Source organism: Macrotis lagotis, chromosome X (assembly GCF_037893015.1).
Source record: "Macrotis lagotis isolate mMagLag1 chromosome X, bilby.v1.9.chrom.fasta, whole genome shotgun sequence".
NCBI lineage: Eukaryota > Metazoa > Chordata > Mammalia > Peramelemorphia > Peramelidae > Macrotis > Macrotis lagotis.
In genome coordinates, this window is record NC_133666.1 from 466,733,471 (window position 1) to 466,757,015 (window position 23,545).

The 23,545-nt window shown below is 35.9% G+C and overlaps 1 protein-coding gene across 6 annotated transcripts in view; it reads left to right on the top strand.

Moving 5' to 3' along the window:
• The window catches only part of MTCL1 (microtubule crosslinking factor 1), a 162,394-nt gene that overhangs the window by 21,982 nt on the left and 116,867 nt on the right, over positions 1 to 23,545 (top strand). For all 6 annotated transcript variants that reach the window (XM_074205390.1, XM_074205392.1, XM_074205391.1 and 3 more), the window contains exon 3: positions 3,761 to 3,919. In XM_074205390.1, the coding sequence (XP_074061491.1) occupies positions 3,761 to 3,919 (159 nt within the window). The remainder of the gene's footprint in view (positions 1 to 3,760; positions 3,920 to 23,545) is intronic.

Sequence of the window (23,545 nt, forward strand, 5' to 3'; positions counted from 1 at the left end):
TGGACACATTTGGAAATATGTCACATAAGAATTTGAATTATAAGGACGGTGATTTTATGATGATGATAAATAGATGGAAAACTTTAACAAGCATTTTAGGTTTACAAAGCACTTTTCATTTATTGCTTATTATAGCCTGCCCTTTTCAGAGATCTGACCCAATGTATTGTTGGGTTTCCTAAATTATCTCTTAATATTTAAGATATCATAGTATCATTGATCAAGATGTATGTATAATGCAAAATTAATGAAATGATCAGAGATCATTAACTTGTAGTCTGGTCAACTTTAAAAAGAATTAATATTGTGATAACTGTATCTCAATATAATTGGTTTCTTTTTAAATTTTATGTATTTTATTTTATTCATTTAAAAATGTTATAATGAAAAGATATTCTATAGGTTTCGTCTACCAAAGAGGTCTAAAAAGGTTAAGAATTATTAGAGTAAATATTACAAATGTCCAAATTAACCATAAAGGATGAAGAAACATACTATCTACATCCAGAGAAATAACTGATAAATAAAAGTATACATAGAATTATTTTATATATATACAAATCTGTACATATGTATGTGTGTATGTATATAGAGACATATATACCATTTTATGTCCAATGATGGCCATCTCAGGAAGAAAATGATAATTTTATTGTATATTTAAAAGGAATAGCAAGTTGTACATAGTAGATTTGCAGTTTAAAGTTCAATTATTTTATTATTATACTGTTATGAAAATGTTTGTTTTATTCATAAATTAAAAATAAAATAAATTTAAAAGAAAGAAGCATTAGAGAAAAGAAGACTCAATTGGTTCCAAAATAGGAAGAAAATAGCTCAAGAACTTCCTACCCAGCCTTACCTACTGACATTCTCCTTCACAGACCCTATGTTCCCATCAATTAAGACTCTTCCTGGTTCCTCAAACATATCTCCAGGCTTTTTATTCACACTGCCATCTCCATCTAAGTTATCGTTCTCTCTCCAGCCCTATGTATGTAATTCCACCCATCTTTCAATGTCCAGTTCAACTGCTACTTTTTCCATAAAGCCATCTTTGATCTTATTCTCTCCCAAAGCCTTAAGAAAAACACAATTTCCTCCTCCCTCAAAGAGGAATTCAGTTTGTAATTCAGTTCAACTCAAAGTTCAGTCATTGGTTCATATTTTAACTTGCCAAAGCTCAGATGTGTTGTCAGATTCTTACTTGTTCCCATCATGGCATTAGATGATGCCTATAATATAATAGTTATTGAATGAATGAACATTTACTGTGGAATTCACATGGAATAATTCTGGAGTATTTTAAAGAAGAGTTCATAGCCATTTAGCTATGATGCCCATGGCCATTTAACATTTTAGGTCCTTTTTTATTTAAACATGGTGCTGTAGTCTGACATTCCAAAACATAGAATGGAGTTTTAGGGTTACCATTTAACAGAATAGGAAATCAGAGCACAGTTAATTTGCCCATGTCTTTCTGGGGGTCAAGAGTAGAAGGGGGAAAGAAATGATGGAATTCTAGGCTTTCTCCTTTTTGCTCTCTCCATTGAACTTTGGAGTCTCCCTAGTGACCCACATAGCAAGTCATTTATCTAAAGATTAATTATATATCACACTGCCTCTCCTTAAAGCTGAGCACTTCTGAGAAATGTCATTTTAGCCTTTCATTATGAGAACAGAAAAAGTTCTCAATTCTATTAAAAGTGATAAAACACTAGCAATCAAAATACCATTAAATATAATGTGATGGTGATTGGTATTTCTGTAATGATATTTCTGCCATCTATGATAGAAAAACAGGTTCTTCCTTATACTCTGTTGGATGGTAAAAATGTTCAACCCATTTTAAATGAAAAGTATCTTCACATTATACATATGTGGAAAACAGCTATTTTTTTCAATTTGAATTCCTAATGAATCATATGTGCATATGTGTGTAAGTTCTGCAAGTGAATGTGTGTGTATTTACAGATACACACACATACATATTTTTTTTGTTTGGGATTTCCTACAAGGTCTAAATGATTAGTTTAGTTTAGTTTTGTTTGATTGCTACCTTTTGATAGTTGTCAGAGTTAGTTATAAATATTCTTTCCTCCACATTGGTCCTTCCCTTTAACAAAAATATTTTCCAAGCATGTATTAAGCACTCATTATGTATTAAGGACTGGAGATATAAATATAAAAATAAGATATCCCTTACCTGCAAGGTTACCTCGTGGGGATAGAGAGTGAAAGAGAATATGTTGATGTTTAAATAAGGTAAAAGATTGATTGATAGATCATAGATGATAGGAAATATATACACAGTGTAAGATACAAGATACATACACATATATGTATGTGTGTAAATGTGTATATATGTGTGGATTAATATATGCATATACACACATATGTACACATGCATAGTGTTTTGAAGGTAGGACAAGTAGTAACCAAGAGAATAAGAAAAGACTCCTCCTACCCCTCCCCCCTCTGCACCTGTCTCAAATTGATACAGGATATGCATCATTTCATTGTAGGTCCCATTTTTCTATAAAGAGAAGGGAGATATATTTTCATTATCTGTTCTCTGGGATAAAAAAATCTAAAAATGAATTAATTTTAATTTCAAATTAATTTATTCATTTTTTAAAAAATTAAGTTACTTTTAAAGAAACTCCCTTTTCTTCAAAAAATGTGAGACAGGTAAGGCATAACAAAAAACTCTGTGTGTGTGTGTGTGTGTCTGTGTTTGTGTCTGTGTGTCTGTGTAATCTACTAAAAAACTGGGTTACAGAAAAATTATCTTTAAATCTAGAGCAAAGATTCTTAATCTGAGGCCTTTGAACTTTTTTATTTGAAAACTTTGCTTCAATATAATTGGTTTCCTTTACAATCTTATGTATTTTATTTTATTTTATGCATTTGAAAACATTATTTTAAAAAGGGATCCCTAGGTTTCACCAGGATGCCAAAAGAGAGTGGTGAGGCACAGTCTATGAAACAAAAGAAATTAAAAATTCCTGCTCCAGAGTAGTTTTATATCCTGATTAGATTTATAATTTAATTGTATGATGTATTGTAGAGGCAACTGACACAGTTATTAAGAGAGTATGACTTTCCAACAACTCCAATTTGAGTATCTATTATCTTAGATTCCATTTTCCAAACTAGTCTTTGTTCTTCAGTTTCAGTTTCATGATCCCTTGTGGCATCGGAACAGATCCTGAATTGCTTTCCCATTTCCTTTTTGCAGTTGAGGAACTGAGGCAACTGGGTTAAATGACTTGCCCAGGGTCAACAGCTAGTGAATGTCTAAGATCAGATTGAAATGCAGGAAGATAAGTCCTCCTGACTCCTGGCTCAGCCCTCTATTGTTTCACCATTAAACTAGTACATCCATATAATAGTTCAAGGTTTTCATGATAAGTCTAGGAGATTTAAATGTTTCCATTGGCCCTTCTGTTTGAAAGCATGGAATCTTAACTGATTTTGTGATGTGAACTTTTTTGATAGTTGATTAAGCCTTTGGACCCTTTTTCAGAATAATGGGTTTAATGTGTAAAATAAAATACATAGGATTAAAAGAAAACCACAGTACTGAAATTTTACACACACACACACACACACACACACACACACACACACATACACACAGAAGTTCATGAGCTTCAGGTTGGTAAAAATAAATTCTTGTTCATTCTCTTAAGAGCTTTTTGGGTGATCATATCTAGCTTCATAACCTCATGATCATCATATGCATGGTTCAATACAGGTTGCCAAAGATGTATCCGTCAGACTACACCACGAACTTGAAACTGTGGAGGAAAAACGTGCTAAAGCAGAAGATGAAAATGAAACTCTACGACAGAAGATAATTGAAGTAGAAATCTCAAAACAGGCCCTGCAAAATGAACTGGACAAGCTGAAAGAGGTAAGGCTATCTGACAGTCTTGTTTTGATAAGAGATGGTTCGTTGATTTGGTTACCTACATCTGACTCATTTTAGACATTTGAAAATATTTTATATAATCAACTTTTGTTCTATAATTACATGTCCAATCATTAATAAAACATAAGAATTAATTGTTTTTGTGTTTTATATGAGCTGTGATTTCATTTGTGGAGGAGTTCCTGGTGAATGAACTTCCATTCCTAAGGCAAATCAGCACTATCTGCACAGTTGAATAGTTTTAGAGAATTGCCTAGGGGATACTAAGAGATTAAATGACTTTCCCAGATCACTTTTACTTTGTGTGTTGTTTTGGAGAAACCTGAACCCAGGTCTGGACTCCAAGGCTAGCTCTCATAAAATTTAGGATGAGAAGGGATCTTAAAAAAACCATTAAGACCAGTTTCCTCATTTTACAGATGAGGATACTGAGACACAGAGAAGTTAAGAGATCATTCCGGGATATCCTGAGTAATGTTTCTGTGGTAGTATTTGAATCCAGGTCCTTCTAACTCCAAATCTAGCTCATTATCCATTGTGCCATACTTCCTCACATAAAAATCAGTAATCAATTGTATTGTGAAACCTTCCACTTCAGATACTTATCAGAGACTTGGGAAACAGGATGGTGATCCATTTTTAAGGGTCTAGTGAATACCTGGGTTTTCATTCTCTGTATTTCCATTATAAAGCAAACTCTTTGAAGACAGAGACTGTTTTTTCTTTTTCTTTTTTTTTTTTTTGCTTGGAACATACTTATTGTTTGAATATCATGTAAATATAAATATTTTTCATCTTGTGGACAAAAGGTATTCCAAAAGACTTATGTATTAAGTCAGTTGCTGTTGAAGTCTTATTTTCCCTTTGACTTCTATAATTACTTTGGAGAATCAGGGTTTTGTTATTGTGTTTTGTTTTGCTACTGTTGTCATTACTGTTGTTGTTGAGACATGTCCAACAAACACATTTGGGGTTTTCTTTGTGAAGATACTGAAAAGGTTTGCCATTTCTGTCTCCAGCTCATTTTATAGATGAGGAAACTGAGGCAGGAAAGGTTAAATGATTTGTCCAGGGACACAAAGCTAGTAATTGTCTGAGACAGAATTGAATTTAGGATCTCCTAACTCCAGACCTGGTGCTCTCTCCATTGAGCCACCCAACACCCCTCATTATTAATTTGACCCATAAACCAGGTCTGATCCCTTGCCCGCACACCCCAAGAAATTCAAGTTGGCAACTATTGGTGAAGTAAATTCAATTCGGCAAGCATTTCTTAAGCATGATGTATCAGGTATTTGATAGTAGTTGACAGATTGTCTATCTTGACATTTGTCCTTATGAGCTGTGTGACTGTGGATAAATAATCTATTCTTTCTCAGCCTTATTTTTTTCATCTGTCAATATGGGATGATAGCACATATCTCAAAAGGTTATAGTAAAAAGAAAATAAGATAATATGTGTAAACCACTCTGCAAACCTTAAAAATATGGAGAGGCTGATTTTGTTGCTGTTGTTGTTAGATACTAAGGAACTGTTATATGCCAGACACTAAGTTAAGAGTTGAAGATACATAGAAAGTCAAAAGACAGTCCCTGCCCTTGAAGAGTCCACCATCTAATCCACAAGATATATAGAAAATAGTCATCAGAAAGAAGGAATTAGAATTAAGAGGGATTGAGAAAATCTTCCTATGGAAGGTAGAGTTCTGAGGGTCCAACCATTTCTAGAAAAAAATTCTCTTGATAATACACTGACAAGTGATTACACTAAGGAAAATCCTTTCTACTTTAGGCTTCATTGTTATGAAGATTTTTCTGATGCCAAATCTAAATTTGTGTCTTTGCTGTCTTAGGTCAAACAAAAAATCCTAATCTTTCTTCTATGTGGCTGTACTTTTAATAAAGATAACTTGCCTTATCTTCCCCGAATTATTTCTTCTTTAGGCTAAATATGCCCAGTTCATTCAATGATCCTTGTATGGTATGATTTTCCATTCTCTCACTCTTCTGGTTGCCCTAAATTTTCTTCAGTCAGAACTTTATGGGGAAGTGTTGGAAGAGAACATGCTTCCTTCTTTATTCTCTTTTATGCCTACTGGACCTATTCTCACCTTGGTTTTTTGGCTGATTGCTTGCTCTACCACCATCCCACCCCCAGAGTTCCAGTCCATTCATGTCACTTCTTCTATCCTATTGATTTTGGGCAGATTCTCTCCTCTCATTCCAAGGACTCCTTGGTCTGTTGACCTGTGCCTTTTCATATGGTTTGATCAGTTGGATGGGGCAAAGAAGATTTGTATCATAGATCTAGAAGTGGATGAGATCTTAGAGGTCATCTAATCCAATTCTTTCATTTTACAGGAGGGTCAGGATTACTTACACAGGTAGTATTTTATGGAGACCGAATCTGAATGAAGATGCTCTCATTCAACATGCAATACTTTCTACTCTACCATGTTAAAGTCTCCTGCACTAGCTCTCTTCCCCCCACTTTTTGTAGCTTGATTCACTCCCATAATAAAGTCATCTTTTGCCTTCCACAGCCCTCCATTTCCACTGTGGACAGATGTCTGAGTTAGAGTCAGATGTCCCAGGACCAGATTCTGGTTCTCCTATTTGCTCAATATTACACTACTATTAAAATGCATCTCTCCTCTGGGTCTCTGTTTCTTCATCTGGAAAATGATAAGATTGAATACAGGTCTTTTTCAACTCTAAGAGATTCTAGACCTCTTCCTTTCCCATTTCTTCTCTCTCCTTGTGCTCATTGAAACCTATCTGTCTGAGCACATAACATCTCTTGGCAGCCATCCTCTCCAAGGCTGTTTAATCTTTCTTTGATATGTCCTGATCCACAGTTCCAGGAGGAAGACCACACCCACTAACTCCTATTCTCACTTTCAGACCTTTTTCTACCACTTTCACCTAGCAAGGACATCTCCTTTTCTGAAGTTCATCCTTATTATCTGGATCTTTATTATTGTTAGCTCTGAATTTCAAGTCATTCTCCTCCCAAATAATTTTAATACTTTCCTTATAGTCATCTTCTCCACTCCAATTGCTATCAGTTTTGAAAATGATGAACTCCCAGATTTCAGCATACTCAATTTATTTTTTAGTTTTTTCTCCAGTTTACCATAATAGTTCACAGGAGCAGTCAAATCTCAGATATTTCCTTAGGTATTGCCTTAGGTATTATTTTGGGGGTATCTGTGAAAATCTAATTATGACTCTAATGTCTTTCCTAAAATATGAAAAAATATAACATATGAAAACTTTTCAGAGCAGAGAATATTTTGTTATCCCTGGAAACTATGCCTCTCTTAATGCAATCTAATATCTAATTATCACATTAGCTTTTTGGGTCATCATCTCAGGTAGAGTTGGTGATATACAAAATCTCCTTGAGCAAAGATGTATCTAGTCATACCTACATTATTTTATATTTATAAAGTTGATGTTTGAAACCAAGCATAAGATTGTATATTTATTTCCACCAAATTGATGATTTATTTAATTCAGCCCAGTGGTATGACCTTTAAAGATCTTTCTCCCTTTTAAGTTTTCTTACAGTTTCTCAGCCTCCATGGACTCTTCTATCTGACCCACCTTTCTCAGATGTGCCACCCCTCCCCCACCTTCCCTCTGAAATTCCCTTCAATTCTCTCTCTGTGTGTTTTTCTCTCTCTGTTTCTCTCCAGATATGTGTATGTATGTATATATTTGTATACATATGGAAATAGATTTAGCTATATGCATATGTACTTTGCCAATGTATCTACTAAAATCAATCATAAACAGTCACTGGAGAATAGAAGTGAACTCTATGGTTGTTATCACAGAAATATTTAAAATAGTAACTAATACCAGAACCTTCAGAAAGCAGCACAATTGCTTGGACAGTTACATGGGGGAGAGATGAGGACAATCTAGATCCCTCCTTCTGGTTTGATGTTTCCTGGTACTTTTATCATTCTGATTGAATATTGTCAGCCTTCTGCCTCCCCCAGACATTTAAAAACCAGACTGAAAAGGAGTATTCAATGGTAATGAAATGTCTTTTATCCCCAGAGCTACAGTTAGTTTCAGAGAGCCAATTGTACTGCAGGTTTCTATTAATCTTGTAAGCTCACTGGCAATGATAGATAGCATTTATATAATACATTAAGGACTGCATATTGCTTTACAAATACTATCTCATTTTATCCAAGAACAACCTTGGAAGGTATATGTCATTACAATTCCAATTTAATATTGAGGAAACTGAGGCAGCTGAGTGTCTGAAGTAGACTTTGAACTCAAGTCTTTTGGACTTCAGGTCCAACCCTCTATTGACAATACCACAAAGACTAGTATAGTTAGCAAGGTTGATTATATTTAAGTATTTCAAAAGATATTCTTTTTTTTTTGATGACTGGAAGAAGACCATTAATGGCACCTGAAATTTCCCAGGACTTGACATGGACTCTCCCTCTCTTCTCCACTAGAAGCACTGCTCACTTGAATGGAGAAATACTTATCAGGAAAGGACTAACTGTTTCATTTTTTTTTGTTATTTGGGGAGAATTATGTCTTTTGGCAGAAAGAAGAGCAAAGACAAAAGGACAAAAACATCCTAAGTGTTTTCCCTTTTACAGACCCCTTTATTTACTATATAACCCTTTTCAAATGCATGCACTCCTATTCAATAATGATATATGTGTGATATTTTAAAAAGGTGAAGAAATCTGATACATTGTAAGCACTGATTATTCATAGTGGTAGCTAATTGCCTTGTCCTTCAAACTCTGGCACCAGCACTTCCCCCATTTCTACTCTCAAAAGAACAGGGAAGAACTGAGAGAGGTAGAGGCAGAAAGCTAGCAGATAGATGCTCCCTATAATGGCCAGAATCCTAGTATCTGGAAAATTTGGATTCAGATTCTACTTCTGACACTAACTTTTTAACCTATGGCAAGTCAATTAACTAACCCTTCCAAGTCTCAGACTCCTCATCTATGAAATAGGGATCATAACATACCTTATCGGGCTGTTCTGAGACATGAATTAGAGGATGTTTGTGAGGTGCTTTGCAAGTTTTCAGGTATACATTTCCATTATGATTATTAATGACATAGCTCTTACTAATCTTTGGATACAATTATTGCCCTAAATCACTCTCAGTGCAATTCAATAACCAATACCTCCCTATAAACACCTATGACAGGGAGTTTAGGGAAACACTGGAAAGGCCCTCTAGGAATGTCAAACCTTCACTGCTTTCACCTGACTTTCTTGTTCTTTCTTTTCTTTTCTTTTCTTTTCTTTTCTTTTCTTTTCTTTTCTTTTCTTTTCTTTTCTTTTCTTTTCTTTTCCTTTCCTTTCCTTTCCTTTCCCTTTCTTTCTTTCTTTCTTTCTTTCTTTCTTTCTTTCTTCCTTCCTTCCTTCCTTCCTTCCTTCCTTCCTTCCTTCCTTCTTTCTTTCTTTCTTTCTTTCTTTCTTTCTTTCTTTCTTTCTTTCTTTCTTTCTTTCTTTCTTTCTGACAAGGCAATCAGGGTTTTAGGACTTGCCCAAGATCACACAGCTACTAAGGTCAAACTCAGGTCCTCCTGACTCCAGGGCTGGTATTCTATCCACTACAAAACTGAGCTACCCCATTCTCCTTTCTTCTAAGAAAAACAGTTCTTTAATATCAGCACACATCCCCTAAGCTCTAGCAACTAGCAGTCCAGAGGTTCTAGCTCATGCTCATTTCATTTCTTGACTGTGGGAAGCTTCAAAGTGGGAGGGAGTATGAGTCCTGAGACCTATTGGCTGCTAATAATGCTCACTAGACTAGACCTCAGATTCAGCTGCTCTCATGGTTCAGCTGCCCTGTCTTCTTTTATATTGTAATGGAAAAGACTCCACTCCCAGTCTCAGACAAAAGGAAAGTCAATTATTCCTGTGCCTTTAGCTAACGCTTAGCAAGTCCTTCCAGATCATAGTATTGCTTAGAGGCTAAAATATCTGTCACCATCTCGATTTCAGCCCTATTTGATCCACTTTTCTGGAAAGGACGAAGCACAGATAGCTTCAAATGAAAGCTTAATGATCTGCCGAACAAGATATCCCAAATGGCTCACATAGTGGTTTTTGCCCAAGACTTCTTTTCTTCCTTTTACCACTAAACTAGTTATGCGACCTAGGACTATGAGTTTGCCTTTGGAGATATTTAATCGATAAAATAGAATGGTAGTTCTTCACCTATTTGATGGTGAGGAACCAGTTAACCAATCTACAGCTCCTTTCCAGTTTCATTCATTAATTCATCTATCCATGTATGCATTCCTTCCTTCAAATGAAAGATGGTCAGAAGAATCTCAGAGTTCTGTTTCTTTTGTGCATGAACCTACAGGGCTCTCAATGCTACATATAAAGAATAGTCTGCAAATGGAAAACATTTCTACTTGCCTTTTAGCAAAGCTTCTCTATGGTTTAACAGTGGTTGTAGTGAAGATTTGGCTTTGAAGTATCTCTAGGGAGAGAAGGACCAGTGTTAAAGAGATTATAACAGTTTGGTTTAGTGAATAAAAATTGGAGGAATTTTTAAATTGTTTAATTTTGCTTAAATTGTTCTCCAAAAGCATTATGTGGCAGTTAAAAATTTTAATTTTTTTTTATCATTAATAGTAAATTGGCAGAGGGATAAACTCAGTGATTTGCACCTGCATATGTGTCAATTTACATATATTTTGCTTAGATTTGGAGGGGGTGGTGTGAGAGAAACAGAATTGATTGAATTGGGGCTAAGCCAGCCAATAGAAAAAGTCAAACTGGGTAGTTCAGGATTCAAGCTGCTATGAAAAGGTAGGCCTGTAGAAAAAGACAAAAACACAGAGAGGATTAGGAACAGGATGGCAGCTGCAGAAAGATTTGGCATAAATGTTTTGAAATGGAAAAGCTAGAAATGAATGAATTTGGGTTGCTAGGGAGAAAAGATTTGTTTTCAATACCACCACCCTAGAGAGTCCCTAATAATGTATTTTCATTGCTGTTGAAAAGCAGAGGTAGAGAGAGAAGCTATCACAATCTGTCTTTAAGCATCATGACAAAATCTTTTTTCCCTTCTCTTAGAAAAAAACTTGTCAATTTCAAAATAGAACCATTTTGGAAAGCTTTTGTAGCTTAATAACAATACTTAATATTTGTGTAACACTTTAGTTTTCCAAATAGTTTTGCTTTTATTGATCTTTTCAATGATTCTGTGAATTAGGTAGAGCAAACTTACATTAAAATACATGAGACCTAGAGATCTCAAGCAGTTTATCACTAGGTCACATAGAGAAAGCAAGGTCTTTTATCTCCTAGTTTAGAATTTCTTCTGCTACACCAAGTTACTATGTGGTCTTTTGAATATTTCCATTTCTCTGGGTCTATGCATTTAAAGAAATCACTTCCTGCAATCAAAGAAATTTCTTATTGCTATTTAGCATGTTTGTTGATCTCTGTGTGTCTCTGTGTATAGTTGGGAGAGAGAGAAGACTGCTCCCTCACAAATGTGCATGAATTGATTGGAATGAGAACAAACTTGATTTGACAGAGAATTTGTCTCCTACTAGAAAGGAAGGCAGATAAAATGAAGGTTTGTGCCAGAGAGAATAGTAAAACAAAATTGTCAGATTCACAGCTGCAAATCTCCCTAGTGCATAAGCTAGATTAAAATGGAATTGGGAAATGTTGCATTACAACAAAAATGATGTTAATTTGAGTTTTCTAAGTCAACATATGACCCTGGGAGATCCATTTGGATTTGAGTTTGACTACACTGTCATAGAGGATCTTGGGTCCTATAAACTTCATCAACAAAATGTGGACAGAGAAAGCAGAGTCTAGACACCAGACTTGAATTCACTACCCTTTAAAGTTTCTGCTGAGGGGGCATCTTTGAGTGAGCAGCAAACCTCATTTCATACTTTGCTGTGAAAATAGAAACTATTTGCTTTGAATTTCCTCTTCTTTCTTACTCTACAACTCAGAGTCTTTTCACATTTTTTCCCAATTTTCCTCCTCAGCTTCGGTCTCTGATGAAGAAGTGGCCCTTCTCAAGTTTCTATTTGGATCTTTGATATGACATATTAAGCCTCACTATAATCAAATTATGTCCCCTAACTTTGGTCTCTCCCATCCCCATGTCTCCTTTCTTATTGTCTATAAACATTTGTTCGTTTTCACCATTAAAAGTAGCTTCACTTGACGCTTTAAAATGATCATTCTGTAACTCTCTTCTCTTTTATAACCCATCTCCTAGGAAAAATGTGCCTACTTTTATCTTCATTCTTTTTTCCTATGTCTCATTTATTTCAATTTACCACAATCTGGCTTCTAACCTTATCTGTAGCTTGGAAATTGTTCTTTCCAAAGTAACTAGTGGTCTCTTAGTTGTCAAATGTCAAATCTTAATTGCATTTTCTCTCTCAGTTTTCTTGACATCTCTAATACAAATAATAATAATATTACTTAACATTTATATAGTGTTTTAAAATTTGCAAAATGCTTTACAAATTTTATCTTACTTCATTCTTACAACAATCTTGGGAGGTGTATACTAGAACTATTCCCATTTTACAGGTGAAGACTCTAAGGAAGACTTTAAGATTTAGTGACTTTGCCATGATCACGCAATCTGAGGCATATTTGAATTTAGTTCTTGACTCCAGGTCCAGTGTTCTATTCACCATGCCACCCCATTGCCTCTCCTATAACATTTGTTCCTATTGATCACCCTCTCCTATTGGATATTCTCTTCTTTCTTTTCATGAAACTGTTTTCTCTTGGTCCTCCAATTATCTGTCTGTTTACTGCTCAATAAAATCATTCATGTCCTACTCTTTTGATAAATGTCTTCCAAAGTCCACTTCTGGGTCCTATTCTCTCTCTCTCTCTACATCTTTTCTCTTAGTGATCTCACCATCTCTGTTGGTTCAACTATTATTTCAATGCAATTATCTTACAGATACATATATTTGCATACATACATAAAAGCAAGCATATACTTATCTATAGACATAGAGTAAGGGTTGTAAATTATAGCCTGAAGGCCAAATTTAGTCTGAGATCATCAAAGGACTTCAGAGTTCACCCAATTTTAGTCTCTTTCCCCTATAATACATGGAGGAAATGAGTACAGGATGATTTAATGACTTACTTTTTATTCATTTCCTTTTAGATATCCCATAGGCATTTTAAATTCAAGTGGTTTGAAACAGAACTCATTAATTTTCTGCCAAATCCCATCTCTCTTCCTAATTTCTCTATTTTGGTTAAGGGTACCACCATTCTTCCAAGATCCTTGATCATTCACTGTCCCTTACTGCCCATATCCAATCAACTGTCAAGTCATTTGATTTTATCTCTACAACATTTCTCTCATCTAATCTCTTCTCTGAAAAACTCTTATTCCATCTATGTTACCCTTCACCTGGATTACACAGGTAATTGGCTTCTCAGCCTCCAGTATCTCTCCTCTCTGATGCATCCTTCACATAACTGCCAAATGGATATTTTTTAAAATTACATACAAAGATAGTTTTCTACAATCATCCTTCTATAAGTTTTGAGTTCCACATTGCAAATGGATTTTCTTAAAACACAGGTTGAAATATGTTACACCACCATTCAAAAAACATCTATGCCTTCCTATTGCCTCTTGGACTAAAAGCAGACTCTTCTGTTTGACATGCAAAGGCCTTCATAATTTATAGTCTGCCTTTCCAAGATCATTGTATCATACCTTTTATGAAAAAGCCAAACTCACCTTCTAGATGAGATTGATATGCAAAATTCCATCTTCTATCTCCATACCTTTCAGGGGCTCTCCTTCCATTCTTGGAATACATCTCACCTCTATCTTTTAGAAAGCCTCATTTGATCAAGATTCATCTAGTTTGACACCTCCTATACTATACTCTATAAAGCCTCTTTTTGATCTACTCAATTACTAGTGCCTCCCTGACTGAAATTATCTTATATGTATTCTCTATATGTGCTCTCATGTATATTTGAACCATTTCCCCAGCTAAAAAGTAAGCTCCTTTGAAGGAGATTTTTCATTACCTCCCCAGCACCCAGATCAGACTCCAGAACATAATAGGGGCATAATAGATGTTTTTTGATTGATTAGAATGGCCTAGAACTAAATTCAACAGGAACAAAGCATAAAACAAGAGCAGAATAACAGTTCTAATCTTGGTTTTCCTACTATTGTGTCTTTTGTCTGTTTCACCATCAGCAATAATGACTTGAAAATTCTTTGCAACTTTTAAATTCTAAGATTCCTAAATTCTAGAATCTACCTCATAATCCTGATTCTGTTTAATAATTGACTAGTGTGATTTATAGCAGTATATTCTTCTCTTTCTTGGGTATTAGAAATAGACAACAGAAGAGGAAAGATCACTTAAAAAAGCACAGACATGGTCAAGGAAATTTCTCCTCTGAGATGAACAATTAAGAAAATGCTGATGACAGCTAAAAAAATTCTTTTGTGATTATCCTGAACATTTTGAGTTCCCTTTTCTTTAATTTTAGAAAGTTTTTATTTATTTTGAGTTTTATATTCCCCCCCCAATCTTGCTTCCATCCACCCCCCCACCCCCCGCAGAAGACATTTTGCTAGTCTTTACATCATTCCCATAGTATGGGTTGATCTAAGTTGAATGTGATGAGAGAGAAATCATACCCTCAAGGAAGAAACACATAATATTAGGTATAGCAGAATTACATAATAAGACAACATTTTTTAAAAAATTAAAGGTCCTTGGTCTTTGTTCAAACTCCACAATTCTTTCTCAGGATACAAATGGTATTCTCCATCATAGACACCCCCAAATTGTGCCTGCTTGCTGCCCTGTTGGTATGAGCAAGTCCATTAAGGTTGATCATCACTCCCATGTTGCCATTAGAGTGTATAATGTTCTTCTGGTTCTGCTCATCTCACTCAGCACCAGTTCATGAAAATCCTTCCATTCCCTGAATTCCCATCCCTCCTGGTTTCTAATAGAGCAATAGTGTTCCATCACATACCAGTTTGTTAAGTCATTCCCCAATTGATGGACTTTCCTTCAGTTTCCATTTTTTTGCCACCACAGAGTTGAACATTTTTGACCAGGTGATGTTTTTGCCCTTTTTCATAATCTGTTCAAGGTATAGACCCAGTAGTGGTATTGCTGGATAAAAGAGTATCCACACTTTTATTGCCCTTTGGGCATAGTTCCAAATTGCTCTCCAGAAAGCTTGGATGAGCTCACAGCTCCACCAACAATGTATTAGCTCCCCAGATTTCCCACATCCTTTCCAACATTGATCATTATCCTTTCTAGCCAGTCTGAGGGGCATGAGGTAGTACCTTAGAGATGTTTTAATTTGCATTTATCTAATAATTAGTGATTTAGAGCAATTTTTATATGATTATGGATTGCTTTGATTTCCTCATCTGTAAATTGCCTTTGCATATCCTTTGACCATCTGTCTATTGGGGAATGGCTTGTCTTTTTTTAAAAAATAATTGAGGGCTTCTGGCCAAGATGGAGGAGAGAAGACAGGCACAGTTCTAAAGTCTCCTGATCTCTTCCCTATCTATCACATGAAACAAACCTCTTAAAAGAAATCCAAACCAGGAAACCCAGAAAGAAAAGCCAGAAGAACATCTACCTCAGGATTTGTCTCCCACAGCAGCCTTGGCTGAGTACCATCAGGTGAGTCTGAGCTCCAAGGGAAGATCAGCCAGATCAACAGCTGAATCAGAACCAGGAGTCTGAGGGCCCGAGAGCCCGACCTGCTGGATCAGCGGTGGGGCTGGACGAAGGGGGCTTGGGTCCGTGGGGAAGCAGAGGCGCTGGTGTTGGTGCTGTCCCCCTGGAGCTTGGGGAAGGGGCTACAGGGAGAGGTCTGGTGCAGGAGAGCTGCGGACGCTATCCCTGGGCTCCTCAGGTCTGAGAAACTCTGAGCCCATGCCTCCATTGCACTGAGGCCTCCTCCCAAACAAATGCAAATTACTTCTGCCTCAGGCCCAGGTGTGTGAGCAAAAGAACCAGCCCAGCTGAGGAATCACCTCAGGCCAGGGTAAAGCCCACCATTGATTGAAGGCAAAAGAATTCAATAGCTCCAATTCCCTCCCTCAAGCAAAGGGAGAAGGCCTCTCAACCAATGACACCCCAGAGAGGGCAACCAGCATCTCCTACTGGCCAGCCAGCGAAACTGCACTCAGTAAAGCCTTTAGAGATCCCAAGCCCAGGTGAACCAGCCCCACCCAACTCAAGGTCTTAGCATAATGAAGAAGGCTCAGTGGAAAGGTGGATCCATAGAAAAATTCCTGGAAGGGAAAGACCCCAACCCAGAGAGACATGGAACATCTGAGGAGAATACAATCTGGTCTCCAGCACAGAAAGACTTCCTTGAAGAAATAAGGAAGGAGTTTAAAAATCAACTGGAAAATTTTGGGGGGGAACAATTAATACCTTGCAACAAGAAAACAAAACCTTAGAAAGTAGAATTGGACAAACACAAAAGGACAATAAATCTCTCAGATCATCAATTGGACAATTACAAAATGAGAATAATTCTCTCAGATCCTCAAATGAGCAAATGCAAAAAGAAATTAATTCTCTCAAAACCTCAATTGGTCAAATGGAAAGCTCTTTCAAAAGTAGAATTGACCAATCGGAAAAGGTTAATGAAGAAAACTCCTCCCCCCAAAAAATAATGGAGTCTACAGAAACTAATGACTCCACGAGACAGCAAGAGTCAGTTAAACAAAATCAAAAAACAGAAAAAATAGAAGCAAATGTGAAATACCTCATCAACAAAACCACTGACCTCGAGAATAGATTGAGGAGGGGAAACCTGAATATTATAGGACTTCCTGAAAAAATTGAAGAGAAAAAAAGCCTGGACTTAATATTACAGGATTTAGTGATGGAAAACTGCCCTGACATCATCGAATCGGAGGGCGAAGTAGTTATTGAAAGAGTACATCGATCCCCACCAGAAAAAGATCCTAAAATGAAAACACCAAGGAATGTTGTGGCCAAACTCCAGAACTATCAGATAAAAGAGAAAATCCTGCAAGCAGCCAGAAAGAAACTATTTAAATATCAAGGAGCCACAGTAAGGATCATGCAGGACCTGGCTGCATCAATTTTAAGGGATCAAAGGGCCTGGAATGAGATATTTCGAAGAGCACAGGAGCTTGGAATGCAGCCAAGAATCTACTTTCCTGCAAAGCTAAGCCTTCTCTTCCAGGGGAAAAAGATGGACATTTAACGAAATGGAAGAATTCCAAAAATTTCTGATGAAAAGACCAGAGCTAAACAGAAAATTTGGATATCAAACAGGAGGTTCAAGAGACACATGAAAAGGTAAAAAAAAGGGGGGGCTGTAAAAGGAAAAAAATGCAATCCAACAAGTTGAAACTGGCTATATCCCAGCATGGGGGGGAGGGGTAGAGACTCTCATAAATCCTGAGAAATGTAACTCTAACAGAGAGAATATACCTAGCCAGAAATGATGGACATCCATGACCCATCCATGAGACTGATATCTAATGGGATGTAACTGGCTTTAACTCCACTGGGGAGAAAGACTCTAATAACTCTCAGGAATTTTGACTCTATTAAACAGAATATACTGAACTAGAATGGACAGACACTCAGAATTTTCTATGACTTAGATAGAATGATCTAAAAAAAATACACTACCTCCCTAAAAAGGGGGACAGGAAAGAGATGGGAGGAGGGAGGGGATTGAATGGGACAAATCTCATTACACTAAGATGTACAAAAAACCTATGGTAATAGAGGGGAAGAAGGGTGTAGAGGAGAAACACCTGAATCTTCTTCTCATCAGACTTGGCTTAAAGTCAACCTATACATACTCAGTTAACTTATAAAACATCTAACCTTTCAAGAAGTAAAAGGGGAAAAGGGGAGGGGGGACAGAGAAAGGGAAAGGGAGTGGAGGAAATAAGGGGAAATAACAAAAGGAAGGGAAGGGAACAGGGAAAGGGGAAAGAAAGGGGAGGGTGTGATATAGGAGGGCAAACACACTGAAGGGGGTGGTATTCAAAAACAAAATACTGGGGAATATGGATAAAAGGTGGGGAAAGGGGGAAAAATACAAACAGAGGGAAGATGGCACAGAGGGCAATAAAGAATTAGTAATCATAACCTTGAATGTGAATGGGATGAACTCTCCCTTAAAACGTAAGCAAATAGCAGAGTGGATTAAAAACCAGAATCCTACAATACGCTGCTTACAAGAAACTCATTTGAAGCAGAGAGATACATATAGAGTAAAGGTAAAAGGTTGGAGCAAAATATATTTTGCTTCAGCTGAAGTAAAAAAAGCAGGGGTAGCAATCCTTATCTCAGACAAAGCAGCAGCAAAAATAGATAGCGTTAAAAGAGATAAGGAAGGAAACTTTTTCCTCCTAAAAGGTACCATAGATAATAAAGTCATTTCAATATTGAATATATATGCACCCAGTGGGAAAGCACACAAATTCTTAGAGGAGAAGCTGAAAGAATTACAGGAAGACATAGACAGCAAAACTCTACTAGTAGGAGACCTCAACCTCCTGCTATCAGATCTAGACAAATCAAATCATAAAACAAACAAGAAAGAAATTAGGGAGGTAAATAGATTGTTAGAAAAATTAGATATGGTAGACTTATGGAGGAAACTGAATGGGGATAGGAAGAAATATACCTTTTTCTCTGCAGTACATGGAACTTATACAAAAATTGACCATGTACCAGGACAAAAAAACCTAATGATCAACTGCAGAAAGGCAGAAATAGTGAATACATCTTTCTCAGATCACAATGCAATAAAAGTCATATGCAATACTGGGCCAAGGAGATATAGACCCAGAGCAAATTGGAACCTGAATAACCTCATCTTAAAAAATGAGTGGACCAAAAAACAAATTATAGAAAGAATTAACAATTTTATCCTAGATAATGATAATAATGAAACAACATACCAAAACCTATGGGATTCATTCAAAGCAACTCTCAGGGGATATATTATAGCTCTAAATGCTTATATGAATAAATTGGAGAAAGAGGAAATCAATGAACTAAACATACAACTAAAAAAATTAGAGAAAGAACAAATCAAAAATCCCCAATCAAATACCAAATTAGAAATTTTAAAAATTAAAGGAGAAATTAATAAAATTGAAAGCAAAAAAACTATTGAATTAATAAATAAAACCAAAAGTTGGTATTATGAAAAAACCAATAAAATTAATAAACCTCTGGTCAATTTGATTAAAAAAAAGAAAGAAGAAAACCAAATTGCTAGTATTATAAATGAAAAAGGTGAACTCACCACCAATGAGGAGGTAATTAAAGTAATAATTTGAAATTATTTTGTCCAACTTTATGCCAATAAATTTGATAATCTAAGTGAAATGGATGAATATTTACAAAAATATAAGTTGCCTAGGTTAAATGAAGAAGAGATTAAATATCTAAACAACCCTATCTCAGAAAAAGAAATTCAACAAGCCATTACTGAACTCCCTAAAAAAAAGGCTCCAGGGCCTCATGGATTCACAAGTGAATTCTACCAAACATTTAAGGAACAATTGATTCCAATCCTATATAAACTCTTTGGAAAAATAGGGAAAGATGGAACTCTGCCTAACTCTTTCTATGAAACCAATATGGTACTGTTACCTAAAGCAGGAAGAGTTAACACAGAGAAAGAAAATTGTAGACCTATCTCCCGGATGAATATAGATGCAAAAATCCTAAATAAAATCTTAGCAAAACAATTACAACAAGTCATCACTAGCATAATACATTATGATCAAGTAGGATTTATTCCAGGAATGCAGGGTTGGTTCAACATTAGGAAAACTGTTAGTATACTCAATTATATCAATAACAAACTTATCAGAAACCATATGATCATATCAATAGATGCTGAAAAAGCTTTTGACAAAACACAGCATCCATTCCTATTAAAAACACTAGAGAGTGTAGGAATAAATGGACTGTTCCTTAAAATAATTAGCAGTATCTATCTGAAACCATCAACAAGTATTATACTCAATGGGGATAGGCTAGTGGCATTCCCAATAAGATCAGGGGTTAAACAAGGGTGCCTATTATCACCACTACTATTCAATATTGTATTAGAAATGTTAGCATCAGCAATTAGGGAAGAAAAAGAAATTAAAGGAATTAGAATTGGGAAGGAAGAGACAAAACGCTCACTATTCACAGATGACATGATGGTCTACCTAGAGAATCCCAAGAAATCATCTAAAAAACTACTGGAAGCAATTAGCAATTTTAGCAAAGTTGCAGGTTATAAAATAAACCCCCATAAATCCTCAACTTTCCTATATATGACTAGCAAGAAACAGCAGGAAGAGCTAGAAAGAGAAATTCCATTCAAAGTAACCTCAGACAGTGTAAAATACTTGGGAGTCTATTTGCCAAGACAGACTCAGAATCTTTTTGAAAACAATTATAAGACACTTCTCACACAAATTAAATCAGATTTAAATAACTGGGCAAATATCAACTGCTCATGGATAGGTAGAGCTAATATAATAAAAATGACAATTCTACCAAAACTAAACTATCTGTTTAGTGCCCTACCAATCAAAATTCCAAAAAATTACTTTAATGAGTTAGAAGAAATTATAAGTAAATTAATATGGAGAAATAAAAAGTCAAGAATTGCCAGGAGCTTAATGAAAAAAAGAGCAAATGAAGGTGGCTTAGCACTACCTGATCTAAAATTATATTATAAAGTATCAGTCATCAAAACTGTTTGGTATTGGCTAAGAAATAGAGTGGTGGACCAGTGGAATAGACTAGGCGTAAAAGCAGGAGAGGATTATAGTAATCTGCTGTTTGATAAACCCAGAGTCCGGCCACTGGGATAAAAACTCCCTCTTTGATAAAAACTGCTGGGATAACTGGAAGTTAATATGGAAGAAACTTAGATTAGACCAACACCTCACACCCTTTATCAAGATAAGTTCCAAATGGTTACAGGACATAGACATAAAAAACAATACTATAAGCAAATTAGAAGATCACAGACTAGTATACCTGTCAGATCTATGGAAAGGGGAACAGTTTATGACTAAGGAAGAGTTGGAGAACATCACTAAAAACCAATTAGATGATTTCAATTACATTAAATTAAAAAGCTTTTGCACAGATAAAACCAATGTAATCAAGATCAAAAGAAAAGTAGTAAATTGGGAAACAATCTTTACAACTAATGATTCTGACAAAGGACTCATTTCTAAAATATACAGAGAACTGAGTCATATTTTTAAAACAAAAAGCCATTCCCCAATTGACAAATGGTCAAAGAATATGCAAAGGCAATTTACAGATGAGGAAATCAAAGCAATCCATAGCCATATGAAAAAAATGCTCTAAATCATTAATTATTAGAGAAATGCAAATTAAAGCTTCGCTGAGGTACCACCTCACACCTCTCAGATTGGCCAGTATGACCAGGAAGGATAATGATCATTGTTGGAAGGGATGTGGGAAATCTGGGATGCTATTACACTGTTGGTGGAGATGTGAACTCATCCAACCCTTCTGGAGAGCTATTTGGAACTATGCCCAAAGGGCAACAAAAATGTGCATACCCTTTGACCCAGCAATACCACTACTGGGTCTATACCCTGAAGAGATGAGGAAAAAGGGTAAAAACATTACTTGTAGAAAAACATTTATAGCAGCCCTGTTTGTGTTGGCAAAGAATTGGAAATCCAGTAAATGTCCTTCAATTGGGGAATGGTTTAGCAAACTGTGGTATATGTATGTCATAGAACACTATTGTTCTATTAGAAACCAGGAGGGACGGGATTTCTGGGAAACCTGGAGGGATTTGCATGAACTGATGCTGAGTGAGATGAGCAGAACCAGAAAAACACTGTATACCCTAACAGCAACATGGGAGTGATGTTCAACCTTGAAGGACTTGCTCATTCCATCAGCGCAACAATTGGGAACAATTTTTGGCTGTCTGCAAAGGAGAGTACCATCTGTATCCAGATAAGGAGCTGTGGAGTTTGAATAAAGTACAAGGACTATTCCCTTTAATTCGGAAAAAAAAATCCAGATGTCTTATGGTTTGATCTGGTTACCTGTGAGAATTCTGTTCTCTTTAAGGATATGATTTCTCTCTCATCACACCCAATTTGGATCGAGGTACAACATGGAAACAAAATAAAGACTGACGGAGTGCTATCTTTGGGGTGGGGGTGGGGGGAGGGAAGCAAGATTGGGGGAATACTGTAAAACTCAAATAATATCTTTAATAAAAATTAAAAATAGCTAGGAAAAAATAATTGACTCAGTTCTCTTTATATTTTAGAGATGAGTCCTTTGTCAGAAACACTGGTCATAAAAATTGTTTCCCAATTTACTATATTTCTTTAGATCTTGGTTACAGTAGTTTTGTCTGTGCAAAAGCTTTTTAATTCAATGTAATCAAAGTTATCTAGCTTGTTTTTAATGATGTTCTCTATCTCTTCCTTATTCAAAAACTATTTCCCTTTCTAAAGATCTGACAGGTGAAGTACTTGATCTTCTAGTTTGCTTATAATATTTTTTTTTATGTCTAAATCCTGTATCCATTTTGATCTTATCTTGGTATAGGGTGTGAGGTGTTGGTCTAATCCAAGTTTCTTCCATATTAATTTCCAATTTTCCCAACGGTTTTTATCAAAGAGGGAGTGTTTATCCCATTAGTTGTACTCTTTGGGTTTATCAAACAGCAGACTACTATAATCATTTCCTGCTACTGCACCTAGTCTATTCCACTGGTCCACCACTCTATTTCTTAGCCAATACCAAACAGTTTTGATGACTGATGCTTTATAATATAATTTTAGATCTGGCAGGGCTAAGCCACCTTCTTTTACACTTTTATTTTTTATTTATTTTTTTAAAAATTTTTTTTATATTTTTTCAAGGCAATGGGGTTAAGTGGCTTGGCCGAGGCCACACGGCTAGGTAATTATCAAGTGTCTGAGGTCGGATTTGAACCCAGGTACTCCTGACTCCAAGGCCAGTGCTCTATTCACTGTACCACCTAGACACCTCCCTTCTTTTACACTTTTAAACAATATAAAGAGTTCTTCTTTTATAATCTGAATTTCTCACTTTCTTTTTACTTATTTTGCCACCATCCCCAGTTCAAGCCCTTATTACTTTATCCCAGAAATATTACAGTAGCTTCTTTCTGATCACTGGTCTTTAGTGTCATAAATCTGTAACCTCCTCCCCTCCCCTCTCGGAATCCCCCAAAGTATTTAGCAAAGGATTTGGCACATTGTGGGAAGAAATCAAATATTTGTTAAATGAATGAAGACTTTATTTTATATTTTTCATTTATTAAATAACCATTAGTTTTTAAAAAATCTCTCCATGAGTAATTTTCTAAGTCATTCATGACCTTTGTGTACCCTGATTAATAATAACCTCCAGACCTGTCTTGAGTACTAATTTCTTGACCGTGATTACAGGCAATATAGTCACCATGGAAAGTGGCCTGTTTAGTGAGTAATAATACTTTTATTGATCAGTCCCCTTGACATTC